At 37.4% G+C, this 24,131-nt stretch overlaps 1 protein-coding gene across 1 annotated transcript; it reads right to left on the reverse strand.

Annotated features, from left to right (window-relative positions):
• Positions 1-21,781: 21,781 nt before the first annotated feature.
• Positions 21,782-22,525, reverse strand: LOC131874155 (uncharacterized). The gene has a single exon (XM_059217400.1). It carries the CDS (start codon positions 22,523-22,525, stop codon positions 21,782-21,784), a length of 744 nt encoding a protein of 247 aa, XP_059073383.1.
• Between the last annotated feature and the right edge of the window lie 1,606 nt (positions 22,526-24,131).

A 24,131-nucleotide genomic window follows, 5' to 3' on the forward strand; every position in this document is an offset into this window, starting at 1 on the left:
GATGATAATGAGTATGAAATGAGCAACTGTTGGGTCATGAGGAATGTGTCACCTTGAAGGGATTTTACATTATCAAAGAAAGCTTTCTAGAGACACATCAATGCCCTATATGCACCCACTAATCTAACATCCTTGGTTAAAGGCACCAGAGAACTTCTTAATCATGCCAATATCAATTCCGTCTCTCTCTTTATTTTAGGAGACTGGAGTTAGAGCCTCAAGCTCATGAGAAACATATGGTCATAGATTATTTTAATAATCTCTTTAGCTCTCTCTTCTATCTTGATGATGGATCACAATATATGATCCAAAATATTGATTGAAAAACTTATACACAATCTAACCCAAAATCTTTGCAACTTGACTAAGATTGATCAAACCTAAAATTTTCTAACCTACCTTCTCTTTTTTTGTTTATTTGGGTTATGCTTATGTCCTCAAATTTTTCTAAAAGGGTTGTCTACCTCTACTACTAAAGAAGTTATTATCCCACAGTTTGCATTCGATTTTTAGTCTCTTCCTAAATTTTTGAGTTCATTTCTTCTCTACACATTTCAACTATTGGTAAAACGCCTCTTTACCTGGCGGATGAAACTCAATAAAGAAGAGTAAATTTGGTAAAATGAAGAAGAGCCTCTACAAAAACACTCTAAATGCAAAGTAAAACCTCTATGGAATTAGCCCTCTCTACAATGATGCATCAATTTCACAGAAATTCATTCTTAATGGTTTTTACACCTGCAAATAAGTAAAATCTTTTTATAGTGAAACAAAATCACTGGTCAATGGAACTTTCCTCCTCATTACAACATATAAATTAGCTAAGTTTATATACATTTATAATTTTGTTTACATATAAAATACTTTTCCAAAGTGTAAACCAATCTCATGCTTCTAGGTGATTATATTTCCTGATTACGAATACGGATTTCTGATCATCTTATCAAACCCATTTCAATATTAGAATCATTGTATAGGACAAAATCTAATAGATAAGAGAGCTACTAATAAACTAAAATAGGTGGCCAGTAAAGCCATCGCTTTGATTACCCACAACCAAAATGTATACAATAACCATGCTTTGCATACGCAGTAAAAAGCTAGACTGGCAAATCCATAGGATGAACTTTCTAAGGACTTTCCATTCCTTTAATTATAAACACAACGTCACACAGGTATAACACAACATAAAATGGAGCTGCGACTTATTATGGTATATATATTCCATGCTTATTTTCGACAGCTATCAAGTAGCCCATACTAACTATAAATTAGTAGAGAATGCCATCATATACAGTTGCAGGAGTCACAGTGTAGTTGGCCCCTCTGGATTATCAAAGCAACAACTATACGTTGATAAAAAAATTGCACAAAATTTAATGTAGAAATATCATCAATTAAATTATGAGATATAGAAATTTTATATTATAAAGAAGAGTACAATTAGTTTATGCCAATTTGAAAAGACAACTCTAACAATGCCATTTAGATGAATAGCCCAACCCATTTTTATCAAGATACATGCTGCATCTGCACCAAAAAAAATTTACAAAACCCTTCTACAAGTCGATTTATTTCCATCTATGAACTAAACTGTTAAAAGAACTCATTATGTTGATGCTGAATTTTAACCTCTGTTAACACCAACAAGAGAAGTAATTATAGAAAAGAAAAGGCATGTATTGAATTAAAAGTATGAGTTGAAATATTGTGTAAGTTTGATTATAATCATTGAAGTAGATCTAATTTCCATTTCTACTTCAAGCATTGCAAAAAATAATAAAAAGAAAGTCACTAGCAACATGTCAAACAACTAACACCAATAAAAGATACAATAGTTTAGTATATATAATATTGAAATAAAACTATGATAGAAAGATTTAATAAATGATTTTAATACAAGTACACAAATACTTACATGATCATTTAGAAGCACCAAGAATTTAAATAACATTAAAATAAAGTTGTGACCAAAAGATGCAATAAATGATTAAAATAAGAGTACACCAATACTTATAGAATCTTTTATAAACACCAAAACTTTAGAAAAATAAAACAAGAGACTGGAGCTCTAAATCATGGATTAAGAAACATCACAGTGGAGGGGGGCTCAGAGATAGCAATCAACACAGTGAAAAGGCAAAAAACCCCAAATTGGCGGCTACAGGCAATTCTAGACAGTATATTAGAAAACTTGGCAAAGCTAGAGCAATATGAGGCAAAACATATTTTTCAGAGAAGCGAACACAGAAGCAGATGCCCTCTCAAAAGTTGCAGTAGTATATCAGAAAACTTGGCAAAGCTAGAGGAATATGAGGCAAAACATATTTTCAGAGAAGTGAACACAAAAGCAGATGCCCTCTCAAAAGTTGCAACAGAGGGTACTTTTATTCATTGGTGGGAACAAGAGCCAGTTAGCAAGGATAACTATGACAGGTTAATTATGCAGCAAGGATTCCCTCTATTTTGATGAGTGCAAGGAATAGCTATCAAAGCAAATGAAAAGGTCTAGTAGATCCTCTTCCTTCTTTAAATAATTTTCAAATTCAATCCATGGCGCTCAAGTTGGGGGAACGACTACTTTTTTGAATTCAAATCTTGACCTTGTCTGACAATAAAGAGGACCTGGTAGTAGTGACATCACTTAATTTTCTCTTTCAAAACAATATTACCTTTTTCATCTCCCAAAAAACCAGTTGGCTATAGCCGTCATTTCTATCCCAAGGCATGCGTTGTCCACAAGATAGACATCATTTCATGCGTTGCCCACAAAATAGACATCATTTCAGATTCAGGGAGATTTGGCACGATTAGGGACAAATATCCTTCGCCACCTTTGGAGGCGAATTTAATGCAAGAAACTCCTCATTAATGTGCATTAAAGAAAGTGTCACCTATATTTTGCTTCGCTTTCTTTGCAATATTTTATCCTCTCCTAACCTGCAAGTGATCTCATTAAAGATCAATATTCTTCATTCCCTTCTCAGGTCCAGTGTCAAAGAATTCGCCAGCCATGTCTGGTGAGGAGTCGTATGGGTTTATTATGAGCATCTATCCCAGGCCAATCTCATGCCTTGGTGTAGACACTCCCATTTCCCTTTTGGCTTCCACTCGACAAGTCTCTTTCATAAAAACAACAAACTTAAGATTGACGTGGCTATTGCTTCATCCAGAACCACGATCATCCTAGCGGTAAAGATGATTCTGGGAAATGGGCATTTGAGCAAGGAGGCATACCCCCATGACAACAGAAGAATTTCATCCAAATTCGTTGCCTCTCTTTTGGATTTGAAGCTAGCTAAGCAAGTTGTTTGGATCCTCACATAGAAGCTATTCCCAAATGAAATCCTGCTAGAATTGCAAGAGATCCTCAACAAGGTGCGCCACTACTCAAGAGCTCCTCAACTGAGTGATAGAATTTTTCTCAATGTTCTCGGGGAACTAATTAAATATTATCCCTTTCTACTAGACCTTAAAGGCAAGGACCTAGATAATCACAGAGCCTTTGCAGGTATGGGGCTTAGATACCTCAAATGGCATTTCCTTGGTGAGAATCGAGACGATTTGGGTAGCGAGGATGAACTCCACGAATTTGCAAGGATGAATGGAATTCAGTCACCAAAAGCAGATGAAGAGGATCCCCATGCTGAATGGGGCAGGAGAGGTGGTGGCAGAGGTCTGGATCACGGTTTTGATTGCAGTCGAGGACGGCCTCCGCGCAGAGGCCTTGGAAGCGGCAAAGCCCCAATTCCCCCTCTCGAGCCACATGAAGATCATTAAAAAGATAGGTTTAATTCTGCTAGCTTATGTTGAAGACATTGCTAAGCCTATAGTTGGCTTCTAGTTTCTAAGTCTTTTTTTTCTTTAAAATATATTAGATAATCTTTGCTAAATCTAAACTCCTATTTTGAATGTTAATTTTTTATCTTCGCTGCTATAAAATATGAAAGTTTTTTTGGTATGGATGAAGAAACTATATAGGATTTAATGCATTGCTTTGAAACTAGATTCCCTTATAGTAAATCCACGAAATGATTTCAAATGTCTATTTTTAGGTTTATGCTCTTTTTGGAATTATGGACCTATATACTGTAATCTTTTCAAAATGAATATATAGAATAGGCTCTGCCTTTACTGATAAAAAAACAAATGCATGCCTATGCTTTCTAGTAATATAAAGAAAAATAGACTGAGGGATTAAAACAGTGCATGAATGTAGGTCTATGTTTTCCATCTAGTGCATAATAATATAGCAGCATCTTCACTTGAAAAAATATTTTTATGATTTTGCAGGTGTGTGATTTACAACCATGGGCATTTCATGTTGTTCAAGGTCCTAGGATCGAGCAGTTCCAATTCTTGGTTGTGAGAAAGATTTTAAACTACAATAATCATCCATAATCCAGACTGTCTATTTTCAAGTTGCTCTTATGTATCCTTGTTTAGTGACCAGTAGAGAAGAACGACATACACCTAGTGATATAGTCTAAATAAAACGGAGAATTTAATATTCATGCTTTTTGTATGATATAATGTAAAATCATAAAAGTTGCCAAAGCATTAAACATTCATTTAAAATTGGGTGGTTGTGAAGTTATTAGAAATTTCAATGTCTTTGTAGGGTACAGACATTGGAAATTTAGAGGTATACATTTTCCGAAAGCAATGATGATTTTTATGATCTACTAAAACCAATGACATTTTACCTTGTAACACTCACCTGCCTTGTCATCTCTCTCTAGCCTCTCCTAACTTTTCCATTCCTTGTAAGAATCTAAGCTTATTACCCAATTATAAGTTTAATTTTATGTCGTTGAGTTCATTCTCAGTATCTTTGTGAACTCCCAACAATAAAGTAAGGTGCACCGCCGTCTTTTATAAACTGAGGCTTTACTAGAATCCAAAAATTTGTGCATACACCAGAAGGTCATTAAGAAAATGGAAAATATTGAAAAAAGAAGAAAATACCATCTGGATAAAATGCAAGGCCACAAGGGGCACCTATGCCTCAATATCCTATTCTAGCTTCAATGTGTTGTATCTTATAAAAGAAAATGGGTAAAATCTTTAACTTTGTACCTTCCAAGAAATATGGAATGCACAATAGAAAAGACAGACAATACAATCCATTCTTTTTGGTTTTGAAGTACAGTTATATTTTCAGCCCATGAAGATACCAATGCATTACAAAAAATATAACTAAATGGATTAAATAGCTCAATGTGAAACTGCACAATATGAAACCATAATATATAATAGACCCTTCAAGATAACTAATATTCTAATTAGCAATATGATAATCTATAGCTATGTCTATTTTAACTATAATAAATCATCTTTACTGTACCTATGAATGATACATAGCTTACTAGACACATACCCAAGGTAGATAATATAGTAGCTACTATCTCCCTGTTTCTTGAGACTTAATGTTTGGCAGGTCAAGGCGAGATATTGTAAGAAAATAGTCAGAAAGGCCTGAGGTATTTTGGATACTCTTTTATATCCTCATGTTTGGGACTTTTTCTTTTCCCTAAAATGGTAGTTATTGAAGGTATGCTCCGTTTGGAATCATGATTGAACATTTTTTCATAACAAAATATTGTAAAATAGGGGTCAAAAAAAGGCAACAAAACAAAAGAAAAACTTACAGAAGACACAAGGGAACAAGTGGAATAGCATCCAAACAATATTGTTGAACCTAAGATAGTTCGAATATAAGTAAATTCAGACTATAAAATAACCTAAGATAGTTGGAATATAAGTCAATTCAGACTATAAAATTATCACGAGGCTAGATTTACATGTGCGGCACCGACGATATTTTAGGTACTTGTGTGTGAGATCCAAGCACTTCCAAGAACTTGAACTATGTCTGTAAGCACTCCCAAGCTCCAGAACCTACACACTCACACTTGCACAACACGTACAAACTTGGACAGCGGAATCCTTACACAATGAACACAATGTTGTGGCAATTAGATAGCTTTATTAATCTAAAGAAATGGCCCATGGCACGATCTACAAACAATTCCAACTATGTCGTCGGTCACTACCCCGAGTACTTCCCAAGCACTCGATTACAAGGTCCCACCCCTAGATCTATGTCCACTCTTGAAACACCGGTACAGATACCACTGCACCTCACCCCTGGCTATAGCTTCTCACATAGACTCCCGATCCACAAAGACCCTATCTTCTTCTGAACTCAACCTGGTGCACCACTGACTCTCTCATGAGCCCACGACAACTTACCCAGCACACGACCCAGGCCCCCTCCCTGAATGGGGACTTGAAGTCTCACTGCTTCTCTGCTACTGCTTCTACTTCACCTCTGCTCTGCAATCGCTCTGAACACCTTTTCTCACTAGAATGTTGTTTTGGTCCTCTTTGGATTTCTCCACCTTGAACCTTCACCTGGGAAAGTAAAGCACACTATAGAAACGTTCTCTCATGAATCATGGGGTACTCTGCTTCCCCCTATATAAGTTTTTCGTCTAGTTCTCACACAACTGTAGCTTGGAATTAATCGTTTGTCAATCACCACAACTTCCACCTACTGAGAATCAGAAGGGACTTATAACCCCAGAAGCCTACTAGTCTCCCTGAGATAGTAGCCCCTTACATCCTCCCCCACTTAAAATAGGCGATGTCCTCGATGTCGGCAACACAGTCCCGGACTCGTGTTGCAAAGGCCCCCAACTTTGTTTACCCTTAGAAGGGGAGGTTGGAGTTTCATTCCAAGAACTCCAAAACCTTGGCTTCATATTTTCAGAGGTTCTTAGCTTTCTCCCAAGTCGCCTCTTCTCGAGATTGGCCCTGCTAATGAACTGAGAACTCTCTCCACTTCCTGTTTCCAAATCCTCTCTCCTTTACAGTGATCACTTCCTCCACATCTAGTCTCGACCTGTCCTTGACAAATGCTGGTCCTTGAGTTGGTATGTTCCTGATGTTATCCTCTTTATCCTAATGATATGGATGGAGTTGGCTGACATGGAAAACATTGTGGACTCTAAGATGTGCTAACAACTTTAGATTATATGCAACTTTCCCAATCCGCCCTGCGATTGTGAATGGTCCGTCAAATCTGCGACCAAGTGATGCACTCAACCCCTTGGGTGTCTTAAACTAAACTGGGTCCATCCTAAGAAAGACCTTTTCACCAACTTTGAACTCCACATTACTCCTCCCTGAGTCTGCATAATGCATCATTCTCTCTGCGGCCTTGATCAAGTTATGCCTCGCATGATCCACTCGATCTTTCCACTCCTTCAACCTATCTTTTGCATCCGGACAATCCCCAACATATCCACTCAAAACCATATGAGGAGTTTGTGGTTGTTTTCCTATAGTGAATTAAAAAGGTGAATACTGACTCAATGCATTCTTCTACATGTTGTAGCTAAACTGTGCTAGGTCCAACAACTTTGGCCAGTTGGATTGGTCCGAACAAACAAAGTGCCTAAGATAGTCCTCTGGAATCCCATTGATCCTCTCAGTCTGAACATCTGTCTCTGGGTGATGACTCATCGACATGAGCAGCTTTGTCCCAATTAGCTTGAACATCTCCTTCCAGAAATTGTTGGTAAAGCAAGCATCCCTATCACTAATGGTACTTTGTGAAACACCCCAATACTTCACAACATTCCTGAAGAAGTAGTCGACAGTGTCCTCATCTCTACAGGATGCCTTGCACGATACAAAAACATCATACTTCGAGAACCTGTCAACCATGACCATGATACTACTGTACCCGTCCACTTCCGGTAACTCTGTGATGAAGTCCTTACTCACACTTGCCCACGGTCTCACTGGTATGGGTAAGGGCTGCAACAATCTTCCTAGAGGCATTTTTACCACCTTCTCTTGTTGACATATGAGACAACTCCTGACATAATCATCTACATCTTTCCTCATGTTCTGCCAATAGAAGCCTCTCGCAACCAATGAAAGGGTTCCCTTGTGTCTCGGATGGCCTGCCCACAGACTATCATGACATTTGTTGAGAACTTCCCTCCTCACATTCTTCCACTTCGAAAGGTAAACTCGATCCTGGGTGAACAACAACAACCCATCCTTGATGCTAAACTTTAGAGTCCTACCCTCCTTAGCCTTTTTGTATAGCTCTGCTACCTAAAGATCCATCACGTATCCCTCCTTGATAGACTCCAACACCTCACTAGATAGTTCCACTCAGCTAGCCCCTGGTCATGCCTCCTGGTCCCCTTTAATAGCAGCTAATTGTCCCTTCCTTCTTAGAGCATCGGCTACAACATTATTCTTACTTGGGTTGTAGAGGATCTCGAAAACAAACTCTACTAAGAACTCTTGCTGCCTAGCTTGCTTTGGAGTTAGCTTCACCTGAGTCTTGAAATAAGTTGAGGAAACATTGTCTTTCTTCACTACAAACTACATTCCCAAGAGATAATGCCTCCAAGTTCAAAGACAATGAACGATCCTAGTCATTTCCTTCTCATGAGCAAGGTAATTCCTCTCCCTATCCTGCAACTTTCTCGACTCGTAAGCCACTGGATGTCCATCTTGCATCAACACCCCTCCGACTGCAAAGTCTAAAGAATCGCTTTGAACCTTGTATGGCCTTGTGAAATCAGGCAATGCCAACACTGGTGTCGACGTGAGTCTCTCCTTGAGTGTCTCAAAGGCCGTCTGACACTTTTCTAGCCACTTCCACTTTTGGTCCTTCTTTAGAAGTTCTGTTAAGGGTGCAACACATATAGAAAACCCTTCAACAAACCTCCTGTAGTAATTCGCCAAACCAAGAAATTACCTCACTTCATAAATATTTTGTAAGGGTTCCCAATCCTAGATTGCTCTTAGTTTCTCTGGATCTGGATGAATGAAATCTTTTCCAATGATATACCCCAAGAAGTGCACCTCTTCCTGAGCAAACGCACATTTCTCTTTCTTGACAAAAAGCTTGTTCTCCCGAAGCAACTGAAATACTTGTGCCAAGTGTTGCTTGTGCTCCTCCATGTTCTTATTAGAGACTAGTATATCATCCAAATACACCACCACATACTTATCCAACAAAGGTCAGAACACATCATTCATGAGTGTACAAAATGTTGCGGGTGCATTGCATAGCCCAAATGCCATCACCATGAACTCGTATGACCCATACCTGGTCACACATGCAACCTTCTCCTCATCTCCCGCTACAATCCTCACTTGATAGTAGCCCTTCTTAATATCAAGCTTTCTAAAGACCTTTGCCCCATACAATTGGTCAAAAAAGTGAGCAATAAGAGGAAGGGGATACTTATTTTTGATGGTCAACTTGTTTAGGGCCCTAGAGTCAATACGTAACCTCAATGTTCCATCTTTCTTCTTCTGGAACAAAACGGGTGCCCCATATGGAGAACGGGATGGCTTGATGAAACCCACCTCAAGCAGCTCCTCTAACTGCCTCTTTAGTTATACCATCTCTACACCAGATAACCTGTACGAAGCTTATGCTGGTGGCTTTGCCCCTAGTACCATTTCAATCTTGTGATCTATAGTTCTCCTCTCTGGGAGTTGAGCGAGTAGATTGACTAGCATCATGTCCTCAAACTCCAAAATGACTTCCTCTACTTCAGGTGGAATGGGTGTCTCCTACACATCCTTAAGCTCATCCCAACCTCCAAGTAGCGCTACTAGAAACATCGGTTCCTTACCATGCTTCTTGGCCACCTTTTTCATTCCCAATGCTGAAATCGTCAGAGCCTTCCCAAACTGTCGCCTCTCTATCATCTTCACCAAGCATGTCTGGTTCAGATCTAAAAACACCAACAAATCTAGGTGAGGTATCACCGCAACCTTGCCAATCTTCAAGAACTCCTGACCCAAAATCAACTCGAAATCATCCATTTCAATCACTATCAGATCCATGCAACCCTGCCACGAGCCAACTTTCAGTGGTTTGTCCCAGACAATACCATGTATCTTTTTGAATGGGGAATTCACCACCTTGAAAGCACATGCATCAGCCTACACCTTCAACCCCAAATCTCGAGCTCTCTTGGGTGAGATAAAGTTGTGAGCGGCTCCTGAATCCACCATAGCCACTGTGTACTTCCCACTCATTTGGGCCTCCATGTAACACAACTTGTTTTGGTTCTCAGGTTTGGCAACCATAGCCCTAGGCTACTCAGTGGCATTGATTTCACCCAAACGTTGGATCACACCCATCGCTACAATCTGACCATCCTGGTCTGCTACCATCTATGTAGAGTTCAACCTTTGTCATTGTGGACATTCTCTCGCCCAATGTTCTGAGCCTCCAAAAATGAAACACCCATGCCCTCTCTAGTCATTCTTTGACTCGATGTCTTTCAAACCTTTGCTGGAACCATTACCATTTGAGGACTTTCCTATCCCACTCTATTTACTACTAGAAGAGTCCCCCTTTCCCTTAGACATTCCATCATCCTTGGGTTGGAACTGCTTCTTGTCTTTTCTTGGTGAGTTGGATCCACCCGGAGCACCCAGTGCCTTCGGCAAATCCTTGTAGTCAACCAGTCGATCCGCGATTGAAATGGCCTCCTCGACATTTGGGACCTTCATCTTTTGGATCTTGTTCTAAGCCCACACTGTCAAACCTTTCAAGAAGTGATACAACTTAAGATCTTGATCGATATTTGGAAATTCCAACATAAGGACCCTGAAAGCTTTGATATAATCTTTGATCTTCCCTATTTGTTTCAGGTCTGAAATTTGTTTGAAGGAGGTCCAACCTACATTCTTTGGCTTGAACTGCTCCTTGAGTGTGTCCCGCAACTCATCCCATGTGTCTACCTTGACTACCGGCTTACCAACCTCCATGGCCTGAAGTCTGGCCCTCCACCAAAGCTTAGCTTCTCTAGTGAGGAATCCTATAGTTGTCTCCACCTTTTCTTCATCTGTCAATTCCCTCATGGATTTCAGGTACCTTCCCATGTCAAAGAAGAAATTCTCCATGATCTTTTCATCTCGATCACCATCTTACTTTTTGAGTGGTGTCACTCTCACTCCCTTGGTAATCCCTTCTTGAGAAACACAACTCTTGACAAACTTGATCTCTAGAAGAGCCTTTTTTAACTCATCTTTGAGTCTAACGCGTTCTTGTTGTTCCTGTCCATACAAGATCTGGAGATCCTTGATATCTTCTTTAGCTGAGTCCAATCGTCCTTCTGTAGTCTCCATGCACCTTGGCAACACCTCATCTTTCAAAGACTCCAAACGGTTGGTCACCTCAATAAGCCTTTCCTTTGTCTTGGACCTCTTAGTGACGTGAGCACGGGGTGAGCCCTGCTCTCCTTCTAACTCGCTATCAGCTTCCCCTCCCTTGGCCATAACTGCTGAAAAATTGAACTCCGTTAGTGTGCTAGCTTGGGGGTATCAAAAACCTTGTGCTTTGATACCAGCTGACATGGGGTTAGATTTACCCTTGTGGCACTGGCAATATTTTAGGTACTTGTCTGTAAGATCCAAGCACTTCCAAGAACTTGGACTACGCTTGTAAGCACTCCCAAGCTCCAGAACCTGCACACACACTTGCACAACACGTACAAACTTGCACAGCGAAATCCTTACATAATGAACACAATGTTGGGGCAATAAGATAGCTTTATTGATCTAAAGAAATTGCCCCTGATCCGGTCTACAAATAATTCCAACTATGTCGTTGGTCACTACCCCAAGTACTTCCCAAGCACCTGATTACAAGTTCCCGCCCCTGGATCTGCGTCCACTCTTGAAACACTGGTACAAATAGCACTGCACCTCGCCCTTGGTTGTAGCTTCTCACGTAGACTCCTGATCCACAAAGACCCTGTCTTCTTTGAAACTCAACCTGGCGCACCACTGACTCTCTCGTGAGCCCGTGATGACTTACCCAACGCACGACCCAGGCCCCCTCCCTGAACGGGGACTCCAAGTCTCAATGCTTTTCTGTTGTTGCTTCTACTTCACCTCTACTCTGCAATCGCTCTGAACACCTTTGCTTGCTGGAATGTTGTTTTGGTCCTCCTTATATTTCTCCACCATAAACCTTCACTTGGGAAAGTAAAGCACACTGTAGAAACGTTCTCTCGTGAACGGTGGGGTACTCTACTTCCCCCTATATAAGTTTTTCCTCCAGTTCTCACACAACTGGAGCTTGGCATTAACCATTTGTCAATCACCACAACTTCCACCTGTTGAGAATCAAAAGGGACTTATAACCCCAGAAGCCTACTGATCTCTCCAAGACAGCAGCCCCTTACAAAAATATTCCCACTTAGAATTGCTAAAATCACACTTTTGATATAATGACAAAATCATAAACTCATTTAAAGAATTGTCTATAATGAGCATCTCATAAAATGTTAGAAGGATATCATAACCACAAAAGATGGGTAATAAAACACAATCAAAAATGATTTGATTGTGCAGATTCCAAAGAAAAAATAAAACTCACTAAAACCATGGCAAGCGATTTACCCCAAAATTTTGCATAATTCGTGTCATGCTTTCAACAATGCCGATAGAATTAAAATAAAAGAGTTTTGCAGGAAAATATTAGATAATACTAATACAACATAATTCATTTTAAGATGAGATGAACCAAAAACAATCTTTCTACAACCATTGCTTCAATTTATTCGCAATTTTGTAGGAAAAAAAAAAAGATAACCCTACCAAAGGAGAAATTTTTTTTAAATGAGATGAACCAAAACCAGTCTATTCATCATGTTCCAGTTGTTCAGAGAAGAACAAAGTGCCCCCAACTTTTCTCGAGAACTTGCAACAGCAAGAACCATGCTTCCTCCTGTAGAATCTCTATCATGATTGGGCATTGTTGTTCTATGACAGATATAATCTCGGAGCCCTACCTATATTACTTCTCTATCCTCATTTGTTTGCCCCCCTACCTATATAACTGGAAGTCGAGCCAGATTCTTGATTTGCCCTTTTAATCTTAAGGTATTCTTCATAGCCAGATTCCTGTTCGCATGGTCTTCATAGCTAGATGTGCCCCAGGCCAGATCTGAAATGCATGTCCATAAGCACAAAGTCTACACATACAAATACATAATTTTGACAGAAAGTTTGGACACGCAAATACTAATCTTGAAAATTAAAAAAATTGTAGGTAAAAATGGCTATGAAATCTAATCATATTCATAAAAATGGAAAGGAAATAAGTTTCAGCAATCAAAATACAGAGTGAATAGAGAGAGCATAGAGTACCATGGCATTCATTTTAATCACAGTTTAAAAGTTAAGCCTTGACAATAGTTTCATGTTAGATAGAATAAGAGTATGAGATAGTTTCATATACTATAAGCCACCTAGAATTTAAATTAGATCATTGCATATTGTAGAATATAAAAAGATTCTATTTTTTTTCTACATATAATTCTAATAATATAAAAGAGAGATAAACTACTAATCCTAACATAAAAGAAAATAATACCTAATATAACTAATTACATAAATTATCTATATAAGAAAAAATAAATAAATATTACATATTAGCATCACCATAATCCCATTATAACATATACCTAAATACATAACTATTTTTAAGATGGTCTTCCATACATCTTTGTGAGATTAATGGCACCTATATTTAAAATAAAACTTTCTAAAATTCTTGGCATGTTAAATTTTATCGAAGTAGTCATCAATCCATGTGAGTGTCATCCATTCCGAACATTGATCTTTTTCACGGCTCTAATCAACATGCCACCTTTAAACGGACAAATATTGGAAAGGTAACAAAATATCTAAATATTTTTGCTTGATTAGTATTTACGATGGCTAGCTTACTCTTTGCTTTGGTGTTTTCTCCTCATGAATATTTCCAGGGTAAAATTAAGGACATCCAAACGTAACATCAAATGCATCAAGTGAACTCACACCTACTTTGAACTCATCAATATATTCTGGTTACTAGCAAACTTGATATGCCATTTCTCGATCACTTATTACAAAACAAGCAAAATTAAACCTTTGTTTTCCCAATGCAATGGATATGATATGAATGATCATAAATTTACAAATCAAGCCTTATTACAATTTCATCCAAACTCATATTTGATTGTGAAGTATTGTTACTTTTATTTATTTATTCTAATATTGATCTCAAACAGCTTGACCATCTCTTTTGTACATTTTTTTCATAACCAAATTGTCTTTTATCTCCACCTCTTTTCATCAATCAAAGTGATAACCATTTTCTTTAATTCACCCTTTGTATATTTTGATGGTTGAAATTTATAGTACTACTTCGAGGACTTTGAATTCTTATGTTTATCTATAACTCACAACTAGTGAGATTTTTCCAAACATGTAAAGCAACGGCATTGCCCTTTCCTTGCCATTTGCCTCCTGTGTAGGATTTATTTAACTGATTTGGTTGCTTCTTTGGTTATTTCGATGATTGATTTTTCTTAGATGATTCACCCTCACTCCTATGTATTTTACCATTATATTCTCTTTCTTCAAGTACAAGCTCATTGACATGACTTGTGTACAATATTTTTCCATGTATTAGTTGTGTACAATATTTTTCGGTTTAATCCCACATTTTGATGAGCTCAGTTTTATGGCCAACATGATAGACATTCTTTATAAAATCTTGAAATTTTTCCCACTAGACACTATTAGACTATTCATCTTAGTACAAAAAGAAATATAAAATTTCTATCAAACATTTCATTAATTGTCAATTAATTATTCTTCTAATTGATTAAATAATTCTTTAATTCTTTAATTAATCTAATTAATTTTATTCTTCTAAATTTGTATATCTTCATCACATTACTAATTATCCTATTTCAATTTCTATCCTAATCAATTAATCATTTAACTTTTTTCTTAATATTAATTATTTCAGTAATTGTGATTTAATTTCTTTAATTGAATAATCTTTATTATTTAATTAAAATCAATTTTTATTTTTATTTTATTTTTTGATCAGGTGCTATCAAGGTAGGGATAGCGCCCTATATTTATCAAAAAAGAAAGATTTACATATGATATTCTACTGACGGAACCAAAACAAACTAAATAAAAGCAAATTACAATAGCCTTAAAATGGTGGCCACCTGCATTCCTATAGTCACCACCTTATCAGTGCTCCTTTCCGAGATCCATCCATCTTCTTTCTGCATCATCCTCCTGAACGGGCCCATATTGGTATTCGTGACCCCAACCCTGAAGACCTCCCACGCTTATGCCATAAACTCCTCCTTCCTGAGCTTGAGAGCTACTACAGCTAACTAAGCTTCATCCTCTGGGTCTGAACACTCTGCGTCTAATAGGATAACCGCGGGATTGAAATAAGGGCCTATAATGCTGACCCACTCCTCTTCCACCTCCAAAACCATACCCCCCACAACTTTTGCATCTTCTTCCCTCACAAATCCCACCAATTTCTACACGCATGCTTCCTTCGATGGCAGAACATCTACCATTAAGCACATAATGGTTTCATAAATGTAACCATCGCACCAGTGCCTCTCCTCACTAAATGTGTCCTCAAGCAAGCCTTGGATGGCATTTTGGCCTTCAATGTCAATATCGAAAAGATGCTTGCACTGGGCTTCCAAAGACTCCTCGCGGAAGAGACATCTTAAGCCGAACCTATGCACCATTATGCCTTCTCAGAGATGCTTGCTCTACCCGATCTTAGCTTTGTAATAAATAGACCTAACGCTTCTAGAATCAACCATCCAACTATCCAAACCCGTCCTCTTTTCTCCCACCAGGATTTCAAAACCAATCTAGGAATATCGTAAAAGCTACTGCCCCGCCTGCGTGAATAAAGTTGATAAGAGTGTACCTCTCTTTTCCTAAAAACAAAATTTTTAATGATTTTTACCCTATAAATGTCTTTGAGAAATGAGCTCTGTCCTCATAAAAGATATTCTGAAGATCTTTGTTCCATGCTTTTGCTAATGACAAGACTGCTGGCAAAGTCTTTGCGATCCCTTGGTTAGCAAGAAAATCCGCCACTTGATTACCTTTGCGGAAAGTATGGTGAAGATGGTAGTCCGTCAACTTTTGAAGTAGACAATATATCCTTGGAAGCCAAACGTTTAACCACCAATTCATGAATCTTTTTTTTATTATCCCTCTTAAAATAACTTTTGAGTCCCCCTCTATCACCACCTTCGTAACTCCATTAGATGTTGCCCATTTCAAGCCTTCCTCTATAGCAGTAATTTTCATAATGTTATTAGTGGCAATTCCCATTGACCACATACTGCCCTGACTAATCTACCCTTCTCATCTCTAACAACTGCACCATAAGCAGATAATCCTGGATTTCCTTTACTAGCTCCGTCGAAGTTCACTTTTTTCCACCCGGGTGAGGGAGATATCCACTTGACTTTCTTCCACTCCACTGGTTTCACGCCTTGAAGATGACTACTGCTTTGTTTAAACTTCCATATTTGCTCCATCTCCATATCCCATTTAGAATAATATTTAAATCTACTTCTGTAGATCTTACCATTAATAGTTTCTTCTATTGCCACTTGGATTTTATTAATAAGAAGATTGACCTCCATCTCTTCCTCCCTAAATATCCTTTTGTTTCTCTCTTTCTACACGTGTCAAACGACCATAGATGGGCTAGTAATCCACAAACTTCCCCATTTTTAGAACTTGCCCTTCGTCGGACAAGCAAAGATAAAATCTTTGAACGTACTATTGTATACCATATAATTCTAAAGCTTCAGCTACAGCCAATCCCAAAACTTCCTTGAATAAGTGCAATTATACAATAAATGTTCTGCAGATTCTTCCTCTCTTTTGCAAAAGCAACATCTACTGGGCCCTGCTATGCCTATTGATTTCAGTCTATCACTTGTAACAATCCTTCCATGCAATGCAATCCAAAGGAAGGCACCAACTTTAGGTAACACCCATTTGTCCCAACATAGAATGATAGGCCAATTGCAGTCCTTCTACCTCTTTCTTTGCAGTTCATATCCCAAACTAACCTTATAATTACCTGATTTAGCAGCATTCTAGATAAAGGAATCTTTTTTAGACAAAATATATATTTTTATTCTATTGAGAGTGTCAGCCACCTTCACACTATTGATGCTCTGCATTTCTCCAACCCTTTTCCACATTATTGGAGAATTTGGACGGCAATTCTCTTGGACATAATGCACCACAAAAACTCCCATAGTTACCTCCATTTCATTGATCTAGTCTTGATCCTCAATCTCGTCTACCAACACTTTTTCGCCATTCCAAGAGTCCCTCCAGAACTTTGCTTTGTGCCCATCACCTATCTTCCATGTAAGGTGATCTTTTATGATCTTCCTATTTCCCAAATGAACTTCCATATCAATGATCCTCCAATCAAATTGGCCATTGTAAATATTCTCTCTGGCTCATTCGAGTCCAAGTATTTAGAAGCCATCAACTTGCACCAACCTGTTTGGGGAAAATTATACATCTTCCAAGCAAGTTTCGCACCAAGAGCCAAGTTCTACATATTCATTTTCCTGAGACCTACCCCACATTCCTCCTTGAGCATGCAAGCAGTTTCCCAATTGATCAATGGGATCTTTTTTCCTCTTTCAAGCCTTCCCAATAAAATTTTTAACCATAGCATCTAGTGCCAACAAAGCTTTGCTAGACGCTTTGTAACATGACATGTAGTAGATAGGAACTACAGATAAAACTGATTTTATCATCTAAATCCACCCTGTCTATGAGAGCCATTTGTTCATCCATAAAGCTGATTTGGCTTTTCACTCATTGACTTCTTTCCACATTCTGTTATCCAATTTTCTTTCAAACAAAGGAACCCCAAGGTATTTTATAGGAAAACTTCCTTGTCCAAATTACAACAATCCCACTATCTTCACCTGAGTTCTCTTGTTAGTGTTGAGGAAATATATCCTTTCTTTTTTCTTATTCATGCATTGCCCCAAATACTTTTCGTAGTCTTTGATGAGCTTAAAATATGCTCATAATTTGGATGTTATGATAAACTTTTAAATGCCTTTACTTTTGTTATTTCATGGATGTTTAGACTTTGTTGAAAACTTTTTTTGGGATATCCTGTAGCAAAATACTTTTATATTCCTGCAGCTCATTGTGTTGACTTGATTGCATTTATTGCCCCGTTGACTCCCTAAAATGACTGGTATATCGTATACAGTTTTTTGAATGATGAAGTAGATTTAAAATGTGTGATTAATGAATAGATATCGTGTATGTGCCATACGCCTTTTTCTATTGCCTGTTACCTTTTGTTTCGCAGGTTGTTGAAGAACGATCAAGTCAAGCGCAGCCGATCTCGGCCTTGCAGTAAAGTCCATTTCCTACACGACTTCGAGGGAGCTCCGGCGAAGACTCTGTGACCGAAACCATGGGAAAGAATTTTAATGTCAGTCAATCTGGAGAGAGTGGAGCGCTAAATTCTCTCTGGATCAAGTTGAACGCATAAATTCATTTATGGAGTTTGTTCCTTTATTTGGGGATATATTTTACTTCCACGTCTTTCCATGATGGAGTTAGTTAGTTAGTTGCTCTCCTATTTTTAAATAAAGTTCTCCTCCTGTGCGAGAGAGAGAGAGAGAGAGAGAGAGAGAGAGAGAGAGAGAGAGAGAAAAGAGAAGAGAGTTAGAATAAGAGAGAATCAGAGTAGTAGATATCATGTAAGAATCAATATGATAATAAAAGACAGAATCTATTTAATGAGAGACAGAGTTTGTTGTTAGTTTCCATATCAACAAAACAATGTATATCATTCTGTTTTTATGAATAAAGTTCAATGAAGTTCTGAGTTTAGCATCTGCGTAATCAGGAGATGCTTGCTAAGGGGGCCCACTTAGTAGGTATCTGTAGCTAGTTAGTTAGTTGTTCTTTCCTGTTAAGCTTCAGTTTGCTTTCATCTTTAAAGTTTTTATACAAACTCAGCTTTACATTGCTCCTGCAGCACAAGGAATCCATCATTGTGCCTGTTCCTGCAGCATAAGGCCAGTTCGTAGTTTGTGTTTCAGTTGTAGTTATCATGATTTATGTTTTAATCAAATCATAGTTGAGTTAAAGAGCTTTGCATTACCTTCCTGTAGCGTAGGTAGAATTTCTTTCCAGTATGTATTTCTGCTAAGATTTGCCCAAAATGAGTTCCTAGTGCATATATTTTGCTGCGCCATTTAACGTATACGTCCCCTGGTTTGACAAGTAAATGAACGTCTACAGAGAGAGATATTGGTCACCTGTTGGAATGCCCAATTCCTAGGAAAGGTTTTACTGTGATTTTCATATCCTTTTGTGGGCGCGACCAGTCTTCTAACACACTCTTGATGACATGAGCTTCTCTTTCTGTTGCTAAGCCGAAGAGAATAGTGTCATCCACAAATTACAAATGTGAGAACGGATTCAAACTTTCATGAATTGAGAAACCTTTCCCTAGACCTTGCCCGACCTTTATTTTTATCTACCTACCGAGCACTTCTGCCATAAGAACAAACAAAAAGGGCGACTAAGAGTCTCCTTTCCGAAGACCATTAGTAGCTTGGAAGAAGCCGCACGCAGATCCATTAACTATGATTGAAAATTTTACGGATGAAATACAGTGCTCAATACATTTCAAACATCTTTTATCAAATCCAAATTTCATAAGAATCTCAAATAGGAAGCTCCACATTAATCGATCATTAGCCTTAGACACATCTAATTTAATGATCATACCTTGGAATTTGGAGGAATGCATTGAATGAATAGTTTCTGCTGCCATAATAATGTTGTCCATAATTTCGCGCCCGGGGTGAATACATGTTGCTCCGGCAAAATTATTTTCATCAGAATCGGTTTATGCCTATTTACCATTACCTTGGAAAGAATTTAATATAAATAATTACATAAAGAAATGGGCTTGAAATCCATAATGGAAGAGCAATCCTACTTTTTAGGGATCAAAGCTATGTTGGTATGATTTATCTCCTTAACAAACTTACCTTGTTTTCTAAAATCTTCCAAAATTCTGAGAATGTCATTCCGCATAAACCCCCAACATTTTTGAAAAATATCCATTGTCAACCCATCTAGGCTCGGAACTTCTTTTTGGATACAAGTCAAAGACTACCTTTTTAGCTTCCTCTAAAGTGAATGGACAACATAGCATTTTTTTGTCCTCCTTCGAGATCTCATTTAGAATAATATCTATCATCGAATGGGGTTATGAAGGTTTGTGCCCATTAGCATGACCAAGCAGGTCCTTGAAAAAGTTTACCGCTACCTCCTCAATGGCTTCAAGAGATGAATGTCGGTTGCCTTCTTGATCTATTGTTGAGACAATTATATTCTCTGTTAGTTTTTACTGAAGCATGGAATAATTTTGTATTCACGTCACCCTCTTTAATCCAAAGCTCTCTGAATTTATCGCACCAAAAAAAATCTTCTCTAAGAAGAATCTCTACCAATCCCTTCTTGAGAGCTACTTCTTTGTGATACGCATCATTAGACATCCTAGATATTATAGTGACTGGTTTAATCGAGTTAGTTCTTCCTCTATTCTATTTCTTTTTACAAAAATATTTTTTGATAGAATCTTTATTCCACACTTTAATCTTATCCTTTAAAAATTTTAATCTTTTCACAAAGCTATAACTCGGGGTTCCCTTGTAAATATTACTTTCTTTCCACCATTTCTTAAGATGTGCAATAATCTCACCATCTCTCCACCACATACTCAAAAAATTAAAGTCGTTGCTTCCTTTAATTGGAGCCTCACTCAATTTAAGCTCCACGGGAAAATGATCTGAAAGAGAAATTGCAAGAATGGATGCCTCTACCTAAAAGGAAGGCTCTAGCCATGATTCTCCAATGAGATATCTGTCCAATCTTTCAAAGATGTGTGCAAAATTTTCCCTTCGGTTAGTCCATGTGAAGAGCTCATTCTTTGGGACAACATCCATCAAATGATTTTGTACGACATATACATGAAAGTCTTCCATGACCTTGTTTGACATTTTCAATCCTCCCTTCTTCTCATCTAAATCAAGCAAGGTATTAAAATCACCAACCACTGCTATCTTGTCATTTCTCATATCAGAAATTTTGTTTGAAAGGACATGCCAAACTTGAGACTTCTCTTGAGTTTTAGTTGGTCCATAAACATTTATTAGAGGGAATTCCATATTCTCCTTCAAGCTGTAAATGATGCATAACATCCAATGTTTGGCTTTCTCTATTAGCGTCACTTTGACCAAGGAAGGATTCCATATAGCGCCCAAACTGCCAACGGCTCCATTGGCTTCTTGAAAGACACCTTCCCATACTTTGCAAGACTTAATAAAACTATTCACATTCTTTGTATTAAGCTTTGTTTCCTGAATGCCAATTATGTCAAAACTACATCTACATAACGCTCGTTTAACCAAGCTTCTTTTGTCATGAGTCGATAGACCCTTGACATTCCACGTAATGATCTTCATCTCTTGCCAAGGGAGAGTCCTTCTCCCTTAGCTTTCCTTATGAAATCAAATACACTAACAATGCCCTTCTCTTTTGCATTGTCTTTCATATCAGATAATCCTTTGCCAAAGTTGTTAATTCTAGGAGAAGACTAGTCTTCATCTCCTTCCTTGGTTCCCAAGACTTCCTATATGGAGGACTCCCCTCCCTCAACTGAACAAATGTGAACATTTACATTCTTGTTTTGTGACTGTGGATCTTCTCCAACTTTCATTGATGATAAAGATCCTTTCTTTTGATGTTGCGGAGGAGATCTAATTTCTTGATTCTTTGCAACTAAATCCAAAATCCTTTTCTCCAACTTTCACCTCCATATTTGTGTTGATCTCTTGAAAGGGTTCCTAGCCTTTCTAATGAACATTCTACATTCCTCAACGCCATGAAACTTGCTACCACATCTCGGACAATTTTGGATCTCTTTTTCAACTTCCATCTGCTGCCTCCATGCACCGTTTGATGAATGCAATGTGATGTACTCTGGAATACGCCTGACTATTGCTACCCTTAATCTAGCATACTTACATAGATCATCCTCATCATCAATGTCAATCTCCAACACCGTCCCAAGCATCCTGTCAATCTTCTCCAGAAAGACCTCACCCCAATATTCGATTGACAAATTATAAAGGCTTACCCATTTTGGGCAAGAATAAACTACCATAGGGATGGGATTAAAATTTGGTGTCCAAGGTTGTAGATACACCGCATTCTTATCTACAAACCAGTTCTCCTGATTAAGGATGTGATCTCTTTCCGAATGATTTTCACAAAGCACCACAAAAAATCCTTTCGAAATAAATTTGATTACAATCCATTCACCCCACATCTCTTCTACCCATAGTATGATATTTTTCCTTGACCAGTTAAGGCCAATTATCCTTTCAATCACCGCTTGATCTTCCCAGAGCTGTCTATCTTTCTCTATCTCCTCCATGAGATCCACCACCATCTCATCTTCTTCTGCAAAAAGCCTCCCTTTCAGATTCCCTGCAAAACCCTCTGCTCTGCCATTAACATCCATTGATTTTAGCAGAGCCAGTCTCCCCATTTTTCAAAATTAAAATTAGTTTTTATATAATTAAATAGTTTCTTTAAATTATTTAATTAGCTAATTAATTATTCAAATTCAAATTCCAAATCCAAATCCCCAAATTCTAATTTCATCCAATTTCATTTATCCTTCTATTCAAATTCAAATTCATATTCTTCTAATTTCATCTAATTTAAGTTACATGTGCATTTCAATTTCATGATTGGAAAATCAAAGTCAAAGGCATGCAAAATTCAAATTGAATATCAAAATCAAGTTTGCATGAATTCAAATATCAAATTGAATTAATATTAAATTCAATATTTAAATAAATTCTCTTGCAAAGATTAAATTGAAAATCTAAATCAAGTTCAAGCACATGCTAAATTAATCAAATTAATTAATTGATTAATTAAGTGAATTATCTTTCCAATCTCTATTTCTATCTTCTAATTTAATTTTTTTCTAAAAAGCTTTCTTTGTCGTCAATCAATTATCCTCCAATCATTATTTTTTATCTTTCAATCAGTTTTTTTCTCAATCAGTTAACTCATTTATCTATTCAATCAATTGAGTTCCACCTCTTAATCATTTTGTTCTACCTCCAAGTTCAGCAGTTCAACTATCAATCACCATGTGAGCTCACTTGAGTTCCACCTCTCAATAAATCTCACCCAAAATTCTATAAATTCAGTCTCAATTATCCATTTCCAACAATCACAAACTTTGAAATCTTCTGTCATTTGCAGATTAGCAGCACAATCTAAGAGCCATCATACCACAAGAAGTAGAAGAATAATGGAAGCTACATTTATGGAATAGGGAGTTTTAATTAGCTATTTTATATACTTATTGTCATGCATGCAATATTTCATTGGTTTGTTTAGAATTGTTTAATTAGATAGGGATTCATGATTTCACTTTGATTCTAGTTAAGAAATGATGAATTTTACACATAAACATTTGGTGAACTTGACGTGAATTAACAACTAATTTATCCTTTGTGTTTCTTTTTTGTTTTTGTAGGATCATACGGATTTTGAAAATTTTTGCAGCTTTTGTATAGATTTTGCAAGTGGTTATAACTTTTGCACATTGATTCACAACTTGTATCGCATTCATCATAATCATTTTGCATTCGTCATAACTATATAGCATTCATCTAAATGTTTCACATTCATCTTAATTGTTGTGTATTCATCTAATTGTTTCATATTTGTCCTAACTACTGTACATTCATCTAAGTATTGTGCAGTCATCTAAGTGTTTCACATTTGTCCTAACTATTGTGCATTCATCTAACTATTTCACATTTGTCCTAACTGTTGTGCCTTCGTCTAATTGTTTCACATTCATCCTAACACTTGCATTCATCTAACTATTTTGCATTTGTTATAACTTTTATGCATTCATCATAACTGTTATGCATTTGTCATAGTTGTTATGTATTCATCATAGCCATTGCGCATTCATTCTGATCCTATTGTGAATTCATATTGACAAAATTGTGCATTCGTCCTAATAATATTGTGCATTTGTATTGATAGAATTGTGTATTCATCCTTATGGTGTTGCCCAATTCTCTAGATAGAATTCATTTTTTAGATAGTAGGCTTCTATTGTC

This window comes from Cryptomeria japonica, chromosome 3 (genome assembly GCF_030272615.1).
Source record: "Cryptomeria japonica chromosome 3, Sugi_1.0, whole genome shotgun sequence".
Classification (NCBI taxonomy): domain Eukaryota; kingdom Viridiplantae; phylum Streptophyta; class Pinopsida; order Cupressales; family Cupressaceae; genus Cryptomeria; species Cryptomeria japonica.